The sequence below is a fragment of the Myxocyprinus asiaticus genome, chromosome 4 (genome assembly GCF_019703515.2).
Source record: "Myxocyprinus asiaticus isolate MX2 ecotype Aquarium Trade chromosome 4, UBuf_Myxa_2, whole genome shotgun sequence".
In the NCBI taxonomy this organism is placed as follows: domain Eukaryota; kingdom Metazoa; phylum Chordata; class Actinopteri; order Cypriniformes; family Catostomidae; genus Myxocyprinus; species Myxocyprinus asiaticus.
In genome coordinates this window covers 42,543,213-42,560,447 of record NC_059347.1, presented here as the reverse complement: position 1 = coordinate 42,560,447, position 17,235 = coordinate 42,543,213, and the positions used below count along the sequence as shown (strand labels likewise).

Sequence of the window (17,235 nt, the reverse complement as noted above, 5' to 3'; positions counted from 1 at the left end):
AAGTCATCAAAAATAATACAGCACTGTCAAATATCAATCTAATTAAATTATTTATATATTTATTACCCCACCACAAACTCAAATTGTTTAGGGGGCCCTAAAATAGTTCTGTGCCCGGTGCTCAACATTTGGTGCTGTACGCCCTTGACTAAAGGTACAAAATAACAACGGAGTCTAATGCAACAACATAAATCAGCATGAGTGATCTACCAATCCAAACAGAATGAGTACGAGTGTAAAAATAAAATGTCCAAACAAGCAGTTCCAGCTGGAGCAAACAAACAAACTTAGACGACCCACAGCTCCCACGCCACACAGCTAGTACATGCGGCAGGACCACAAACGCTTAACGCAAATATGTGGCAGCCACATTGGAACGGTTTCTCCGCCCAAGACACAGCTGCACGGTAACTCTCACTGGGAGAGCTCAAAGCAGCCAGCTGCACACCAGCACGAACCACCAACAATGCATAAAAAAACTGTTGTGATGAAATCCAATTTTTTATTGATCTGTGTAGTATGAGATCGAGAAAAAGCAAACCAAAAAGGACAAAACAATCATTCAACAGCTCTGGTGTGCAGCAGCAGCAGTTAACAAACTTCATGCATCCATTCCAATGCTGTAGGTATCAGTATAAAGTCTTAGACCATGGACGCTTTTCACAGACGATGATGACACATTTCAGCGTTATATAGAAGCTTGAATCGAGCAAATTTTTATATTTAAATTTTTTTTTATAAATTATTTAGTGCAAAATTATTTTATGTGCTTGAGACATAATGTGCATCCATAACTGAAGTAGCATTAAAACTTCTCTTAAGCTGATGTACCAATCAGCTTGCCAAACTAATGTTAAAAGTCACAGTCAGAGGCCCAAATGAAAGAACGAATACAAAATGGAAATGGAATGTGTCGCCTCCTACAGTGTTCCTGAATGATACAGCACTCTGCTGCCCAGCCCTCTAGCAGTGACTCAACAGTCTTTTTGAATAAATGCATCTCAATATAGACTTAGGAGCTGGCAGGATAAGACCCTTCATGATGATGATGAGGAGGAGGACATGAACAGTAGTAAAAAAAAAATAACAAGACACTCAATGCACTAGAGTAGAGATTCAGTCGCACATAATTTTTGTGCCTTGTGCAGCACAGGAAATCTGCCCTTAGCCTTGACTCATGCTGGACTCATTTAAAAAATTTTAATTGTTGCAACGAAACCCAAATAAATGTTTACAAGTTTCTATGATGTGAATGCCAGAGAGGTATGTTAATGAAACATAGCCTATCTTTCAGGCATTTTTATGATATTGCAATGTAGAGTTTTATCTTTTTTGAAACAGCCAGGGTATTATTTGAATTACATAAAGGCAGTAAACTTATACATTGAGTAACTTTATTTATTTATTTGCTGTTTAAATACACATTGGAACTGAAAAGTTAATTGAAGGACTTCAGACTGTTTTCTTCTCAAGGATACCTGTGACAAATAGACAGAGAGAGAGAGGGGGCATGTAACACAAGTATTAATTTTAAATTAGTTTTAAAGGTAAGGGTTACATCTTGAATCATGGCATTTGAAACATTCCTCAAATATTGTCCTTTATACAGGCTCTTCGTGTTAAACTTGAATGAGGAATGAATCACACTGAAGTTATCTGACATGCCTGAATAGTAATTAGATGTAAATAGAAGAACACTTTTGAGAGAGAGAGAGAGAGAGGCTGATTGGCTGTAAAGATGTTTAGTCCTCATTCAGTCTTCAACACAGCTGAATATTAATTCAGATAAACTGAGAAAATGTCCTTTGGGCATTCTGTAAAAGTGCTTAATCCTTGTGCAACCTTCGGGACATTTTTGTCTTTTTGTTTTCGATCATTTTGGTTTTGTTAATGCCAACGGCATAAATTTTGCCAAAGGTGTGTATTTTGGGGGTAATTTTTATATTTTAACCTCAGTTCCTATAATACATCTATAATAAAATGTGTACACAAAATAGTTACACTCAGGACCTTCAGGACAAAAATGCAATATTTGATCCCAGTGCCATTAAAGCATAAAATCATGAATTCTGTGATATTATGCTTTCATTCCGGAGCCCATTGCTTCAAAATTTAAAATTTTTCTATTTTCCACCAGATGGCACTTTTCATGTTTAGCCTATGAAGCAAATACATGCTTTTTTCCTATTTTCTGTTTGCTGTATTATAGAGCACTGCAGGCCAATTGAATAAATGATGCAGCTAAAATTGTGTGGGTGTGTTGGTATGGATGTCAGAGTGTGTTTTGTGTGTGTGTGTGTGTGTGTGTATGTGGGCAGGTTTAAGTGGTTTACGAGGACTTTCTTTTAGGTTACAAACTGGTAATTACAAGGGTATTATGCTATAAATGTGGTTTATGAGGACATTTCTAGTGTCCCCATAATTCAGATCGCTTAAAACATACTAAACGATGTTTTATTGAAAATGTAAAAATGCAGAAAGTTTTCTGTGAGGGTTAGGTTTAGGGGTAGGGTTAGGTTTAGGGGATATAATCTATAGTTTGTACAGTATAAAAATCATTGTGTCTGTGGAGAGTCCTCATAATGATAACTGCACCAACATGAGTGTGTGTGTGTGTGTGTGTGTGTGTGTGTGTAAACAACAGTGGCATTGTGTAAACAAATTGGCATTTAAAGGGTTAAAATCCTGAAAATGAATGAATATTTGGTAGTTATGATCAGGACTGATGTTGGTTAAAAAAAAGTCAGTGAAAGTGGAAAATAATATTAATATATAATATTTTATGGCAGTTTTTTGACGTGGACATTTTTGTCCTCTAAGTTCCTGAGTGTGAGTTTGTGCGTTTTTTAAATTGACACTGCACAAAAAATAATAATGCATCAAAATCGATGTTGTTGCTAATCACTGACATATCCCAGACTGTGATAATCCCCCCCAAAAATAAAAATAATAATAATTCCCTTAGCATTTAGTATATGGAAAATTATTATTATTATTTATTTGTATTTTTTATAAAAAACAACAGTGGCATTATATATACAAACTGGCAATTAAAGGGTTAAAATTCTGAAAATGAATGATTATTTGGTAGTTATGATCAGGACTGATGTTAGTTAAAAAAAATTAACTAATTGAAAGTGGAAAATAATGTTAATATATAAATTATTATGACACATTTTTGTCCTCTGAGGACCTCTGAGTAACTTTTTTTTTATTGACGCACAAGGGTTAAAGCAAGTTATGCTGTTCTGGTGCTCTGGACTTTCAAGGTTTGTCATAAATGTTCCCTTACAAAGTAGTTTGATGGTGATATAGAAGGAACAAAAATGTGAAGATATATTTTAACTTGATGGCTTGGCAGCGTTTTTTAAAACAAACCAGAAGGCTTTCCTCCTTCCTTTCTTTTTTGTCTTCTTTTTCCTTAAAATTTGCATGAAAGGCCAAAGCCTTTGTCTACTCCTTCTCATTAATGGGTTTAATGTTACGGTTTACCACCACAAGGAATAGATGGAAGGTAACAAGAATGGCCAGATCATAAGCAGTGACTGATGAATATGCAGGAGCTGGTAAATTACTCCAGTGTCCTCCGAGAATCAGTAGCTTTCCACTAAATCAAGGTTCTCCGAGTCATGTTTTTAATGATTCTGTAGGCTGTAGACGTGACGGTTTCCACCATAATTTGTGAAGGATAACAAGGTCTGTGGGCATAGAGATTTTTCGGTTAATGAATATTTGATTGTCTTTTGTTTTCTGGTCTCATCTCTTTGTTTATTTTTGCCAAATGTGTTGACGATTTTATCTATTTACCAAAGGGGGTCTAGTGCAATAGTCTTTTTTATTTTGAGTTGATGAGAAAGGGAGCTATAGAAAGTTGGGCGGACTGGGTTCTCTTGAAAATTTCTCTGATATATTGATGTTTACCATGTTTTGTCTACTAGAGCTCAATCAGAGGAAAGGTGTGAGATCCTATTAGGGCCGGAGATCACGTATGGCCCTCCAGGGCTGAACCTGTCCTATCCTGTTGCCATGACGATAGCTCATTGTGCTGAGGTCAGCGCTGAAAACTGGAACATTAAACTCAAGAGACAAACCAAGGACGACAAGTGGGAGGTAGGAACAAAGAAGTGACATCTGTATTTTTCTCACTGAATATCTTTAAAATTCCTATCAGTGAGAATCATATATATGTCAGATTTAAACCTTTTCAATGTCTGTTATGAGTTTTGGGCCAACATACAATGCAAAAGTGACTTTAGCCAATACAGCATGTTTACAAAAATGATTCACCACTTAATGTGGTTTACTCAGGTGACGTTATACGATTTAAAGCTGATGTGTGCATATTTTTTAATGTTTAAATACTTTCTCTATCCAAAGTTACTATCCAGAGCCGTGATGTGCACAGACATTAGCAGGGTCAGGGGTGGAAGGATATAAAAAGGGCACTGATTTTTTTTTTTTTTTTTTTTTTTAATGAGTAGTAATTATAAATACTTATATTTACATAATACTTATAATAATTATAAATAATAACTAATTTCTTTGTTTGAGTGGTCAAAACAGCAGCATTGGCTCAACCAGTGGTGTGAGTTTGGGGCAGGACTCTCTGTTTGTTAGACCCATGGCAGATGGTGGGTGTATTTAGGAATCTTTTTGGAAACAATATTAATTTTTGCAATTCCGCTTGGTGGCGCTAATTTTGCAAAAATGACACTTCAGTTTTAAGAAAATGTTATTGGCTTTATAGATTAAACATGGAGTATATTCTGTGTGTGATGTGTTGCCCTTTTAATATATTATCGATATTATTGCCAGATCATATTGTTGCCAGTTGTGTAATTGTTATATTATCACCAAAACCCAGCTTGAAAAGCTTTACCAAACAATGATATCTCTATAAAATATCTCTGTGTACCAATTATGAAAGGCTCTGTTGACAGTAATGTGCATTCAAGCCTTGTTCCTTAACTGCTTGTGGCAGCCTCTGGGACTGTGCAAGTTTGAAAATGTGTTTATGAGGTGAATGTGCCCTCTTGTATGTGGCAAGAAGACATCCAGGGTCAGCAGCTCCTCAGAGGAGGCTACGGTAGTGAAGTGCACAAGGAAAAAACAATTACAGGCTGGAATAGCCAGGAAGACACACAGTTCATGGCAGTCAAGCAGCGGTAACATCGGGGTGAGGCGCCCCATCAGACCTAGGAAATATCGATCTAGTTGTACAGAGGAGGACCTGAAATGGTAGTTGACACAAGGCAATCAGAACTGGAGTCATGGACGGGATCAGCCTCTTCACCCTGCCACAATCACTCACATCTCGTCCAATGCAATTTCACTGTGATTTCAGCCCCTGTAAACCAGAGCTGTCATTATGATTTGAAAGTTGATGCATTAATAAATGTTATATAAGCTATTATTCCATTTAAAGTGACATATTTTCCTTCCAGGTTTGTTTGTTTATTGTAAGAGATTGGACTATTGAAGAGGATTTGATAATGTCCTTTTGTTCCTGTCCACCTTAGCGAGTCATTATTTTAATTAATTTGAAATTCTTCCAATGCCTGGTACTTATCCTTGAAATTGCTACCAGCAGCCTTTACATAAACACATTTGCTGTCAGAGTCTCTACCATCTCCTAACTGTTTTATTTAAACTAATGACAGCTCCAGTGTTGGTGATGGCTAAAGTAATTACATAAAAACTGCCGGATAAATCACTGACCTGTCAAAGAAGGACTGAAGTAATCAAAATTTGTGAGTTCTTCGCTATTCTATCTCTTCTATGTGCGCCAGATCTTCTTTTATCTGTTTACAAAGGCTGCATCCTCCAAGGTGGACATTCTGTTTGATATTTACATTGCTTTGAAGAGCTGCAGTCGCATAAAGAAATGGTCATCTGTCAGGGAAGTGAAAAGAGTCTTTGCTTGACTTGATGTTAGCCAAACCTTGTCAAAGCACAGAAGAAGTGACCTTGCTGATTGTGATTTGCGAGTGATTCTGTGTCAGTGTGGCAGCATGAGTTTTGGTCCTTTTCTCACTGGCTGAGCTCAGGCACATTCACATGCGAAGGTAGAAAAAAGCTGCTGCAGCAGCTACTGTATAGGTAAGTCTGTATGAAGATGGTTTCTTTGAAGGGTATGGACCAATGGAGAAACCTTGTAGACTTTAAAGTTACATTTATAATATGTTTTTCTGAGGAACATGTCTGAGAAAGATGAAGTATAGGTAGGAGTATCACTTCACTTCAGGGCCAGATCCAGGGGGGAGCTGGGGTGGACTTGGATTTTTGTTAAGTGAAACTTCAGTTCTTTGGATCTGTAATGGTTAGGCATATGTAATGATAAAGATTGCCTGAAATGGCAAAATTCATGCTTTAAAGTCATGCTTTTTCAAATGGTGTTACCATCAGTTAAAAGTTTTTTCCATTTACTTGGATTCACAGGAAGTGATGTCAGTAGATGATGAGTCAACCTCCTGCTATTGCCTGATGGACTCACATAACTGTCACTTGTTGCTGGATCAGCCAGGCTGCTATGCTCTGGTGGGTGAACCCATCACTGATGCAGCCATAAAAAGACTAAGGATTGCAGTTTTCGGCAGTATGGAGGCCTCCTCCGTGGACTACAACCTGCGAGTGCACTGTGTAGATGACACACCACATGCCTTTCAGGTGAGAGCTGGACCGTGAAGTCAAAAATTAAATACCTAAAAGAACATATATCTATAAGAATGGCAAGCCATCAAAACAAGTAGTTAGGGCAAACCACATTTACATTTATATTTATTCATTTAGCAGACACTTTCATTCAAAGGGACTTATAAATGAGGAATGAAACAACATAAGTGATTAATTCTAGGGAGACAGTAACATGAGAAGTGGCACAATGTAAAATACAAAAAGGATGGTATTAAGTGTCTTTAATGGTGGTTCAAGTACTCACGTATGTTTCTTGTGATTGGGAGGAACTCTGCTGTTCAGGTGAAATGTGGATGATCGTCTCACCATCAAGGAACAGTGAATGTGAAAGTTCTGGGTAGTGATTTTTTGCCTCATTGTGATGGTACCATGAGGTGTCACTCACAGACCTCATAAGTAAGGAGGAAATGTAGTGTAGGTAGGAGGGTGCATCTCCAACAACGGCTGTTCTCTGAACCAGCGTCAGTGCTTTGAACCTGCAAAACAAAGACAACAACTCGAGTGAGGAATTGTAATAGATTTAATTGTGTTATTAGAATGCCTGCTGTGGTCAAAGGTATTTTTAAACACACACACACACACATAGAGGATGCAAAAGTCAAAGTCGATCACTATTATCTAGCATGAGTGCTCAGACTGTACTCAGCACACATAAACAGTACACTCATCTAAGCAACACAATGAAACACAAAACAATTTCGACATATGAGCACTGCCATGCATTAAATCAAAGAGGCCAGTAATCAGTTTTAATTCATTTTTATTTTCAAAGCTTTAACCAGCACTTTGTTCAAAACAGTGTTTGAAAACTCATACATTTTTCTACATGCTTATGATCTGTAGATTTCTCTAAACACTAAACTTTTTACCTCTATGAATGTGTTCAGAAATAATTTGTTCAACAGAATTTTAAGCACAATGACTATTTAACTTTGACTTGGTATCAATATTTCAACCTATTCCCATTTAATTAAATTGTTGGAATTTCATTCCTAGACATAGGTTGTTTGGTCTTCTGAACTAGGTAAACCTAAAAGTTCATAAACAATGTAGCAACAATATAGGTTATGGCTCTCAGTCATAGTGTTCATATACTTGTCCTGTCTGTCCAGATTTTCCTTCTGCACCTCCTCCCCCTCTTTTGCACTTCCTTTACAATATTTTTCACTATGTTCTCACGCCCTCATCCTGTACTTTCATATTTTCAAAGGGAGTGGTCACTGCTGAAATCAGCAAAGGAGGTCAACTTCTAGAGGAGCCCAAGACTCTGTTCTTTAAAGGGAACTGCCTCAGTCTGCAGGTGTCCATCCAGGACATCCCTCAGTTTCTGTGGAACATCAAACCCTTCACCACCTGTCAGGTAACATACTAACAGTAATACTCACAGTAGTCTAGTACAGTGATCTACAGTAAGCAGCTGCTTAAACAATTCCACTGTTGATGTCCCGAGTGAAACTAGCAATAACTACCATCACCAAAGTGTATATTTTAGCATTAGGTGTTTATTTTTATGCTCTGTGTGCTCTCTTTTTTTTTTGACTGAAAGCTTTATACTACACCAGAACATAAACTTATATTATTATCATATAAAGCATATTGTATGTGGTGATGTTCTTAATTTTTGTGTAATCTTGTCTAGTGTGGTTGGAGTTTTGGGACAGTCGGCACTGTGGCACTGTGGTTAGTGTATATTGCTATTGACATAGTCAGTGTAAGTCAAAGTGTATGTGTAAGTTTGAATCTGGCATGCATCATGTCCTGGGGTCTCCTTCACTAAACTTTTTGAAGTAAAAAAAAAAATGTGTATATACTGTATATATATATATATATATATATATATATATATATATATATATATATATATATATATATACAGTATATAGTAGTTTAAAATTAAAATTATTAAATATTTTATTCTTAAAGGAATAGTTCACCCCATTTACTCACCCTCATGCCATCCCATATGTGTATGACTTTCTTCTGCAGAACAAAATCAAAGATTTTTAGAAGAAAAGAAGAATGCTCTTTAGGTCCATACAAAGCAAGTGAATGATGACCAAAACTTAGAAGTTTCAAAAAACTCATGAATGCAACATTATAGATATCCATACGACTTCAGTGTACATCTTGCCATTGCAGTCTGTAGACACGATAATGATTTCAAGCTTGATTACACTTCCAAGTGTTTGACGCATGCACACACCGCTAGATGGCGCTAGGAAGTATAATTGAGTTTGAAATCATTATCGTCAAGGAGACTACTGATGTCAAGATTTATAGTGAAAAAGGAGTTATATTTTGGTCTATTCTCATCCAAAACCTATGAAATCGCTTCAGAACACATGGATTTAACCAGTGGAGTTGTATGGATTACTTTTATGCTGTATTTATGTGCTTTTTGAAACTTCAAAGTTTGGTCACCATTCTCTTGCATTGTATGGACCTACAGAGCTGAAATATTCTTCTAAAAAATATTTGTTTGTGTTCTGTAGAAAGAAAGAAAGTCATACAAATCTGGGATGGCATGAGGGTAACTGATTAGAGAATTTTCATTTTGGGGTGAACTATCCCTTTAAGAATGTTTCATCTATCCAACCTCTGATCCTGTTCCCCTCTCTTTCCCTACATTTTTGTTTCTACTGACCAATAATAATGACAAATGCCCACAAAAAAAAAAAAAAAAAAATGTCTTGGCTGCATCTGTGAACCTCTTACAGCAAGCATTGAATAACAGCTTTGCCTTTCACTTGTACAGCACAACAGATTTCAGCACTGAATATCAGTACTGTCCTACCTAACATAACCTTCTGACCCATAACATAGATGTTGATAGAAGTCAGTATTTTGTTCTGGGTTCGGGGAACTTGCTTCACTATTCTTTGCTGCCTACTCGGGGGAGAAATTAATCCTGGCATTAAGGCATCAGCCATCCCATCAAGCTATTTCCTCTGTTCAGGATCCCTGTCACTGTTGACATAAAGTATCTCACAGGTCACTTCAATATGCAAGGCTAAAGAAACAGTGCAAGAAAGGTCAAGGACACTCCCTGCAGATGTGCTGCTTCACGGAAATTAATTATACATCAAAGGCAATGGCTTTACGTTTCCGCTGCCCTGCTCCCAGATAGTGTGTTATACATACCCCAGCAGTGACCCCTATCAGCAGAATTAACAGGGATTAAAATATGTGTCTCTTGCAGCACCGATGATCTCCAAGACGGGTCTCTTAACATAGATGCTTCCACGTTCTTCATGGCTCAGGCACTTTCCCCTGACTCAGCTTTCTGATTTCTCTCTCTCTCTCTCTCTCCATTCTTTGTGTCCTCACCCTTCTCTCTGCTGCAGGAATTCTCCTTCACCCAAGTGTGGTATAGTAACCAGCAGCCTGTGCACTGTGCCTTCTCACTACAGAGACATAGCGCCGCAACCTCCCAGCTCTCTTGCAAGATCAGTGTGCGGCAGGTCAAAGGTCACGAGCAGATCCTGCAGGTCTACACCTCAGTGGCAGAGGTCAGACTCACCCGGCTGTCATTGGGTTAAATAACATCTCTCTGTCCTACTTGGGGACAGTGAAATGAAAATACAGTTTGACCTAAAGATTTATAATTAGAGGTGTACTGTCACTGGAGGTCATTTGCTACATAGAGAAAGTAATATTTAATGGGACAGTTCACCTTGAAATAAAGATTCTGTCATCATTTACTTATCCTCATGTTGTTACAAACCTTGATTTACTTTCTTCCAAGAATGTTACCCTCAGTCGCCATTCTCTTTCATTCCACGAAAGAAAGTCATACAGGGTTTGGAACAACATGGAGTTGAGTAAATGATGACAGTTCACACAAAAGTGAAAATTTAAGCAATATCACAAGATCAAGAATGCAGTTGTACTTAATATTACCTTGACTGCAAATGTGACATTGCTTTTATTCTGCATTTAACAAGAAGTTAATACTGTGTAACTTACATTATACACACAATATGGCCAGTTATTTTGTCTATTTTTGCTCTGCTAACGAAAAGAGTTCCAAATCAAGCCAAAGCAGGATAAACGTTGCATGTCGCTAAGGAATGCACAGCTTTCAGCTTGGCAACACTTATATAATATACAACCTCAATTCTGAAAAAAGTTGGGACAGTAAGAAAAATGCTAATAAAAACAAAAGGAGTGATTTGTAAATTATATTCACCCTTTGCTATATTGAAAGCACTACAACTGCACATTATATGATTTTTTACCATGTGAATTTCATTGTTTGTTTTTTTTAAATGTACAGTCATTTCAAATCAGATGACTGCAACACACTCCAAAAAAGTCGGGACAGTCGATGTAAACATCATAATTTCTTTTAATAACACTTATTAAGCATTTGGGCACTGAAGACACAAGTTTGTTAAGTTTAGAAAGTGGAATTTCCCCCCAATAATCCATTATGTAGTCTTTAGCTGCACAATTGTATGGGGTCTTTGTTCCCATATGGTGTGCTTCATAATGTGCCACACATTTTCATTTAGAGACAGGTCAGGACTGCAGGCAGGCCAATCTAGCACCCACACTCTCTGCTTACACAGCCATGCAGTTGTAATCCGGGCAGTATGTGGTTTGAAGTTGTCCTGCTGGAAAATGCAGGGACATCCCTGGAAAAGACAGTTCTGGATGGCAGTATATGTTGCCCCAAAATTTTTACATATCTGTCTGCATTCATGGTGTGCTCACAGATGTGCGAGTTACCCATGCCATGGGCACTGACACCCCTCAGGCCCATACAGACACTGGCTTTTGGACCTGATGCTAATAACAGCTTGGATGGCCCTTTCCCTCTTTGGCCTGGATAACACGACGGCTTTGTTTTTCAAAAACTTTTTGGAATGTAGGCTCTTCAGACCAAAAAACAGTTCCACTGTTCTACTTTACATCTAAGATGAGACCGAGCCCAGAGAAGTCGGCAGCACTTCTCGACAGTGTTGATGTATGGCTTCTGCTTTGCATAGTAAAGTCTTAACTTGCATCTGTGGATGCAGCGGCAAGTGGTGTTGACTAACAAAGGTTTAAAGTTATCCCAAGCCAATGTTCATGATATCCATTACGGATGAATGACTTTTTTTAAGACAGTGACGTCTGAGGGATTAGAGATCACGCGCATTCAGAAATGGTTTTCGTCTTGCCCTTTACGCACAGAGATTTGACCATATTCCTTGAATCTTTTAAATATATTGTGCACTGTAGAGGGTGAAATGCCAAAAATCCTTCCAATTTGTCTTTGGGGAACATTGTTCCCAAAGTGCTGGATTATTTGCTGAAGCATCTGTTGGCAAATTGACAAGTCTTGAATGATCCTTGCTCTTGAAGGCCTAGGCTGTTTTTGGAGGCTCCTTATACAGTATACATTATTATGACACAATTGCCTCACCTGTTTAACATCTCCTGTTTCACATCGCCTTGTTATTTCAACTCGTCAAATTGTTATTAGTCTTAAATTGCTCTGTCTCAACTTTTTTGGAGTGTGTTGCAATCATCTGATTTTAAATTACTGTACTTATTCAAAATAAACAATGAAATTCTCAAGATAAAACATCATATAATGATTAGTTTGACTGTGGTTTGCAATGCATAAAAAAAAAAAACACCTGTTTTTGTTTTTTTCTTTTAGAGTGAGAAAGAGACAGTCCCATTTTTTATGCAGGCAGATTGCACGGTCACTTCAGAGACAGGGGCCAAAGCCTTCAAAATCCCCCTGTCTATTCGTCAGCGGATATGCACCACCTTCGATACTGCCAATGCCAAGGGCAAGGACTGGCAGCTCTTAGCTCAGAAACTCCACATTCAAAGGTGAGCGCCGGAGAGAGATGTGGCCAAAGCAACAGGACTGATTGAAACTCATTGCAGCAGTGCTACTCACTTTGTTAGCAATGTCCTTGAATAATAATCTTATACTGTTCTCTACTTTGCTCAAATAATTTTACTCAGAGCCCATACTCCTTAGGCTTTTCAGCTTTATAGAATGACATTTTTGGCCTTCCCTTCTTTTTTTATCTGTTAATTCTGTTAGTTTATGATATTGCCTTGTGGATTTGTAGATATTTAATTTACATGATCTAAGCTGATCCTAACTAAACCCTAACCCTTATGGAAATACCCTTATGTAAATACTAACTTTCCTAAACCCTGTTTTAATTCTTAAGATTTTGTTTGTCAGTTGAGTCTGAACAGGTGGTTTGTAACAAGTCAATCCATTCAAGTAATTCACAAATTGAACCATGCATGAACTGACAGCAATCTTCTATGGTTTTATGTATGTATTGTACGTATAACGTTGTTCATTCCTCCTAACACAGTTATACTGGTCACAAACTATTGCAGTTATGATTCAGATTCAAATTGGCATTACAGTTTTATAAATTGCACCTTTTAAAATGAGTTCTTTTCAGATAGTTTGAAAAAGCAAAGAGTGCATTACCTTTTCTTGAACCTGTCACATGCCCATTTGAATTTGGGGTTGTGTTGCAACACTGCCATCTACTGGCACGGAATGACAGTTTTTAGGATTCACAAAAATTAGTTTTAGTGGCTTTACTTTACTGTATTTTTACTTGCCTGAATATTTAAAACCATAAATACAGTTATTAATTAAGCAACACATAATGATACATTTTTCATGCAATTGTCCATGTCATGTGCATGCTTGTATTCAAGTTTTTTTTTGTTTATTTTGAAGCATCATAACCATCTTTGCTGCCCTTGTCTGACCATCGTACTTCAGCTTATATCCACATATCCAAATCTGAGACTAAACAAAGTGTTTACCCTAATGTAATACAATAATAAATTCATAACAATGTCTATAAATTACTTCAATCAGTTAAGATTATCAGCAACAATGTGGCAGTTCAGCCATTTCAGATTCCCTCACTGGGAAGGCATATAAAAAATAAAAATAAAAATGTATTTGTTTGACTTAAAAATTTAATCTAGTTTTCTTAGTCCAATAAGATGTGCTTGCAAATGCTCTTATCTATGACTCGGGCAAGATTGAAGGTTGATATATAAGATGCATTTTTTATCAAATAACATTTTCTTCCTTTGTGAAACTTACATTTTCTTTCCGCACAGGAACCTGTCCTACTTCACTAAGCAGCAAAGTCCCTCTGCTGTCATTCTCAGTCTCTGGGAGGCCAGGCATCAGGACAGTGGAGATCTTGACTCACTTGCAAGTGCTTTGGAGGAGATTGGAAAGATCCATTGTAAAAGTCTGCCTCAGAGTCCTGATGAGAAAAAACTGGACTTTAACTTTTGAGGGATGCCAAACTGGAGACTAAATTAACTTCCCTTGGTGCAATTTCCCCAGCATCTTCTAAATTAGAGTCCAAGAAGACCCAGCAAATGTATATCAAGTCTGCGTGAAGACTTTGACTAGATGTGACCAATCAAACACTTTTATGTACATGTGCAAACATTGGCAACAATTTGGTGCAGATTCAACAACTTCAAAACATTTTACTCGCAGCAAAAATCAGAATGTTGTGCCAAGCCTTCCCATCCTACATGAAATTCTGCCTTAGCCCTCCGCTGGTGTTCATAATTTTAAATTGTGTGATTTGATTAGTGGCCAAGCTTACGTTTTCTTAACATATCCTGAGCCAGATTCACACTTTATCTTTGCCTATTTTTTTTAGCAGTCTTGTGTTTCAGAGTTGAGCGGTATTTATATCCCTTCTGCATGTTTCTGCTGGCTTGTGCTTTGTTTGCAATATACAGTATGATGTTTAGAGAAGAGAGGCGAGTGGAATACACTCATGCAAACTGCTTTTTTTTTTTGTTTTTTTTTTTGGTTCTCACAGATTGTGATTGTGAGCCACTGTGTTCCTTTACTTACATTATAATTGCATTGTCCAATTCAGCCCAAGAGAGTTAGATCAACACCAGCGTTTGTGCGGCACCCCTGCTACGATGCCCAGAGATCGCCCACGCGCATTGCCTGCAATAATTCAGCTAAAATCAACCCAAACCCTCTGTGGAGTAAAAATGTAATGTTAGGGGGAAAATTGCAACCTTAGAATCGTGCTTGTCACAGATTATGCAAACAGATTACTTCCTGGGTTCTGTATAGACAAAAGGCGTAAAAATCATTACAGCAAGCACCACATCATTTTTCCCTTAGAAAGCGTCAAAGTAGAACTCAACCCCACTGACTCAAATGTATTATTCTATTCCTCTGAACATTTTAAAGCCTGCTATGAGTCAATCAGGGCAAAGAGCAGGTCAGTGTCTTGCCTTTAATAGTGGGAGTCAGGCTTGAGACAAATATTGATCACAAGAAGCATTTACTTAACCAGTGCAGATGGCAGCACATCCCTTTTGTTAATGCATAAAGCTTTTCTTTGAAATGCAACTGAGGGAGACCACTGTAGAATGAAGACTCTCTTATCTCCTCGGACCAAATTCCACCGTTCAGTGTGAGACACAACGGGGGAACACGGACTGGCTAGCAGGGCAACATATAATAAAGGTCTGATAAAGGGAAAAGAACTGTGTGGAAACTGCTGTCAGAGTGCAGTAAAAATGTTACGTGCTTATTTTCCAAGTCATCTACTTCATTAACCTTCTCTCATGAAAGAGAAAATGCCTCCAAGATGCTCAGTGTAGATGGTTTAAGTTCCATAGCCACTACAGCTATCTTAACCATTAAAATATCTCTTACACTGGATATTCTTTTTGTGTTTTGCTTGAATTATAGGATTTATGAAGTATTTTAGCAAGACTGATTTGCTGGTCACTTTATTTTGTGACAAGTGTTATTTAGATTCTGGCTGATACAACGCCAATCCTCCACATCACTATATAATAGCCCAAAGAAATTTCTATTTTAGTTTTATTCTTTCTCTCTGTAGCAATGAGACTCTATTGTTCCTTTTTATTTTAAACTATTTTGCACATTTACTGTTACCCCATTAAAATTAAATTTAAGGGATTCATATTTTCTTCCGTGGATCACAAAAGGAGATGTTTGGCAGAATGTTAGGGGCTGATAGCCTCAGTCACCATTCACTTTCATTGCTTCTGTTTTCCATGCAATGAAAGCGAATGGTGACTGAGGCTAACAGTCTGCCTAACATCTCCTTTTGTGTTCCACAGAAGAAGAAAAAAACTGTATACAGGTTTGGAAGGACAAGCTAGTGAGTAAATGTCAGACATAATTTAAACTTTTGGGTAAACTAGTCCTTTAAGGCACGTCATTGTGTCGTCGTGTTTACAAATCTGAAAGAAAATCCCTTTTGGTGCTCATTAAGCCTTTTCAATATTCATATTGTGACAAATGTCCACATAATGGAACATGAAGTTAAACTTCAAAAAGAACAAAATAATAATTCTATAAATGTCAACAATGCCAGTGTTCTCTATCAAGGGAAACTTCACATTTTCCCCCATTATTAAGGATAGCATTAATGGTATTGGATAAATTAGTACATAGCTTTCAAATGGTAAAGTTAGAAATGTTTATCTGCCCCACGTTCATGTTATATTTAGTCCTTTGCTTCAAATTATAATTCTTGTGCCTTGTATAACTTCTGTAAATGGTGAATGTTGTACAGGTTAAGATGGGTCTACAGATCATGCAATGTACTATAATATATCAGTTTAAAAAGAAAAACACTGTAATGCACTGATATGCAGGGGTCAAGAGCTTTTCTAGTGCTATATATACTTGTTTGGTATCACCAGGCCAGCTTTGTTGTATACTGTATCTATGATTATGAACATTTTGGATGTTTTCTGTACAGTAGAGTTTGCTGATGTATATGCAGTCTTTTGGAAATAAATGTACAGCTGAAGAGAGCTGCAACTCTAGCGAGTGACCCATGCTTTATTTCTATTCCATGTAATGTTGAAAATTAAAACAAAATTCTGGGATAATAACAGGTTTAAGCTCAATCGACAGCGTTTGTGGCATATTGTTGATTAAAAACAAATTAATATCCTCTTTTCTTAAAAAAATTTAAATAAATTCAGTTTCAGTGAGGTACTTTCAAACGTATAGCCACAAGACAAACAATACGCCTGTTAACATGATTTTAGTCTAATAAAATCACTTACGAACCATTTTTAACAGAACAATTAATGTAAATGCTTTTATAAAATTATAAGCCTTACATTTTCTGGCTTTAAACCCTTCAACAATTGGCCACATTCACTTCTATTGTAAATGCCTCACTGTATAACCTCAATTCTTGCTTTTTTCCCAATTGATCTTAACATAAATTGAACCCAGAATATTCCTTTAAAGGAATATTCCGGGTTCAATTCAAAGTTAAACTCAATTAACAGCATTTTGTGGAAAAATTGCAAATGGGGCCAATTTTTGTAGGGTTTAAATGCGGAAATGTGAAGCTTTTCATTTTATAAAAGCACTTACATTAATTCTTCTGTTAAAACTCATGTATTATTTGAGCTGTATAGTTGTTTATATTGTAATTTTTACAGTCATTTTAGGGTTCATTGACATTACATCGTCATGGCAATAAAGTTGTAAAATTGGCTAAAACT

The 17,235-nt window shown here is 37.1% G+C and overlaps 1 protein-coding gene and 2 long non-coding RNA genes across 8 annotated transcripts in view; 1 reads left to right on the top strand and 2 right to left on the bottom strand.

Moving 5' to 3' along the window:
* LOC127434239 (netrin receptor UNC5D-like) overlaps positions 1-16,539 on the top strand; it is a 276,011-nt gene extending 259,472 nt beyond the window's left edge. The window contains exons 12-17 of the mRNA XM_051686828.1: positions 3,939-4,110; positions 6,439-6,666; positions 7,904-8,053; positions 10,038-10,202; positions 12,344-12,522; positions 13,804-16,539. Coding sequence (XP_051542788.1) covers positions 3,939-4,110; positions 6,439-6,666; positions 7,904-8,053; positions 10,038-10,202; positions 12,344-12,522; positions 13,804-13,987 — 1,078 coding nt within the window. The 3' untranslated portion in view covers positions 13,988-16,539. The remainder of the gene's footprint in view (positions 1-3,938; positions 4,111-6,438; positions 6,667-7,903; positions 8,054-10,037; positions 10,203-12,343; positions 12,523-13,803) is intronic.
* On the bottom strand, positions 1,388-6,438 carry LOC127434328 (uncharacterized). Its single transcript, XR_007896020.1, has 3 exons — positions 5,719-6,438; positions 5,231-5,347; positions 1,388-1,478 (listed from the first exon to the last, which is right to left on the bottom strand). It is a non-coding gene; the product is annotated as an uncharacterized LOC127434328 (long non-coding RNA).
* Positions 6,559-17,235, bottom strand: part of LOC127434312 (uncharacterized) — a 39,714-nt gene continuing 29,037 nt past the window's right edge. For 4 of the 6 annotated variants that reach the window (XR_007896014.1, XR_007896015.1, XR_007896013.1 and 1 more), the window contains exons 6-8: positions 13,787-13,955; positions 6,938-7,169; positions 6,559-6,701 (exon numbers count right to left, since the gene is read on the bottom strand). This is a non-coding gene — a long non-coding RNA (uncharacterized LOC127434312). Of the gene's footprint in view, positions 6,702-6,937; positions 7,170-9,834; positions 10,252-13,786; positions 13,956-14,566; positions 14,703-17,235 lie in introns of all 6 variants that reach the window. The other 2 variants (XR_007896016.1, XR_007896017.1) reach the window with 2 other exon arrangements.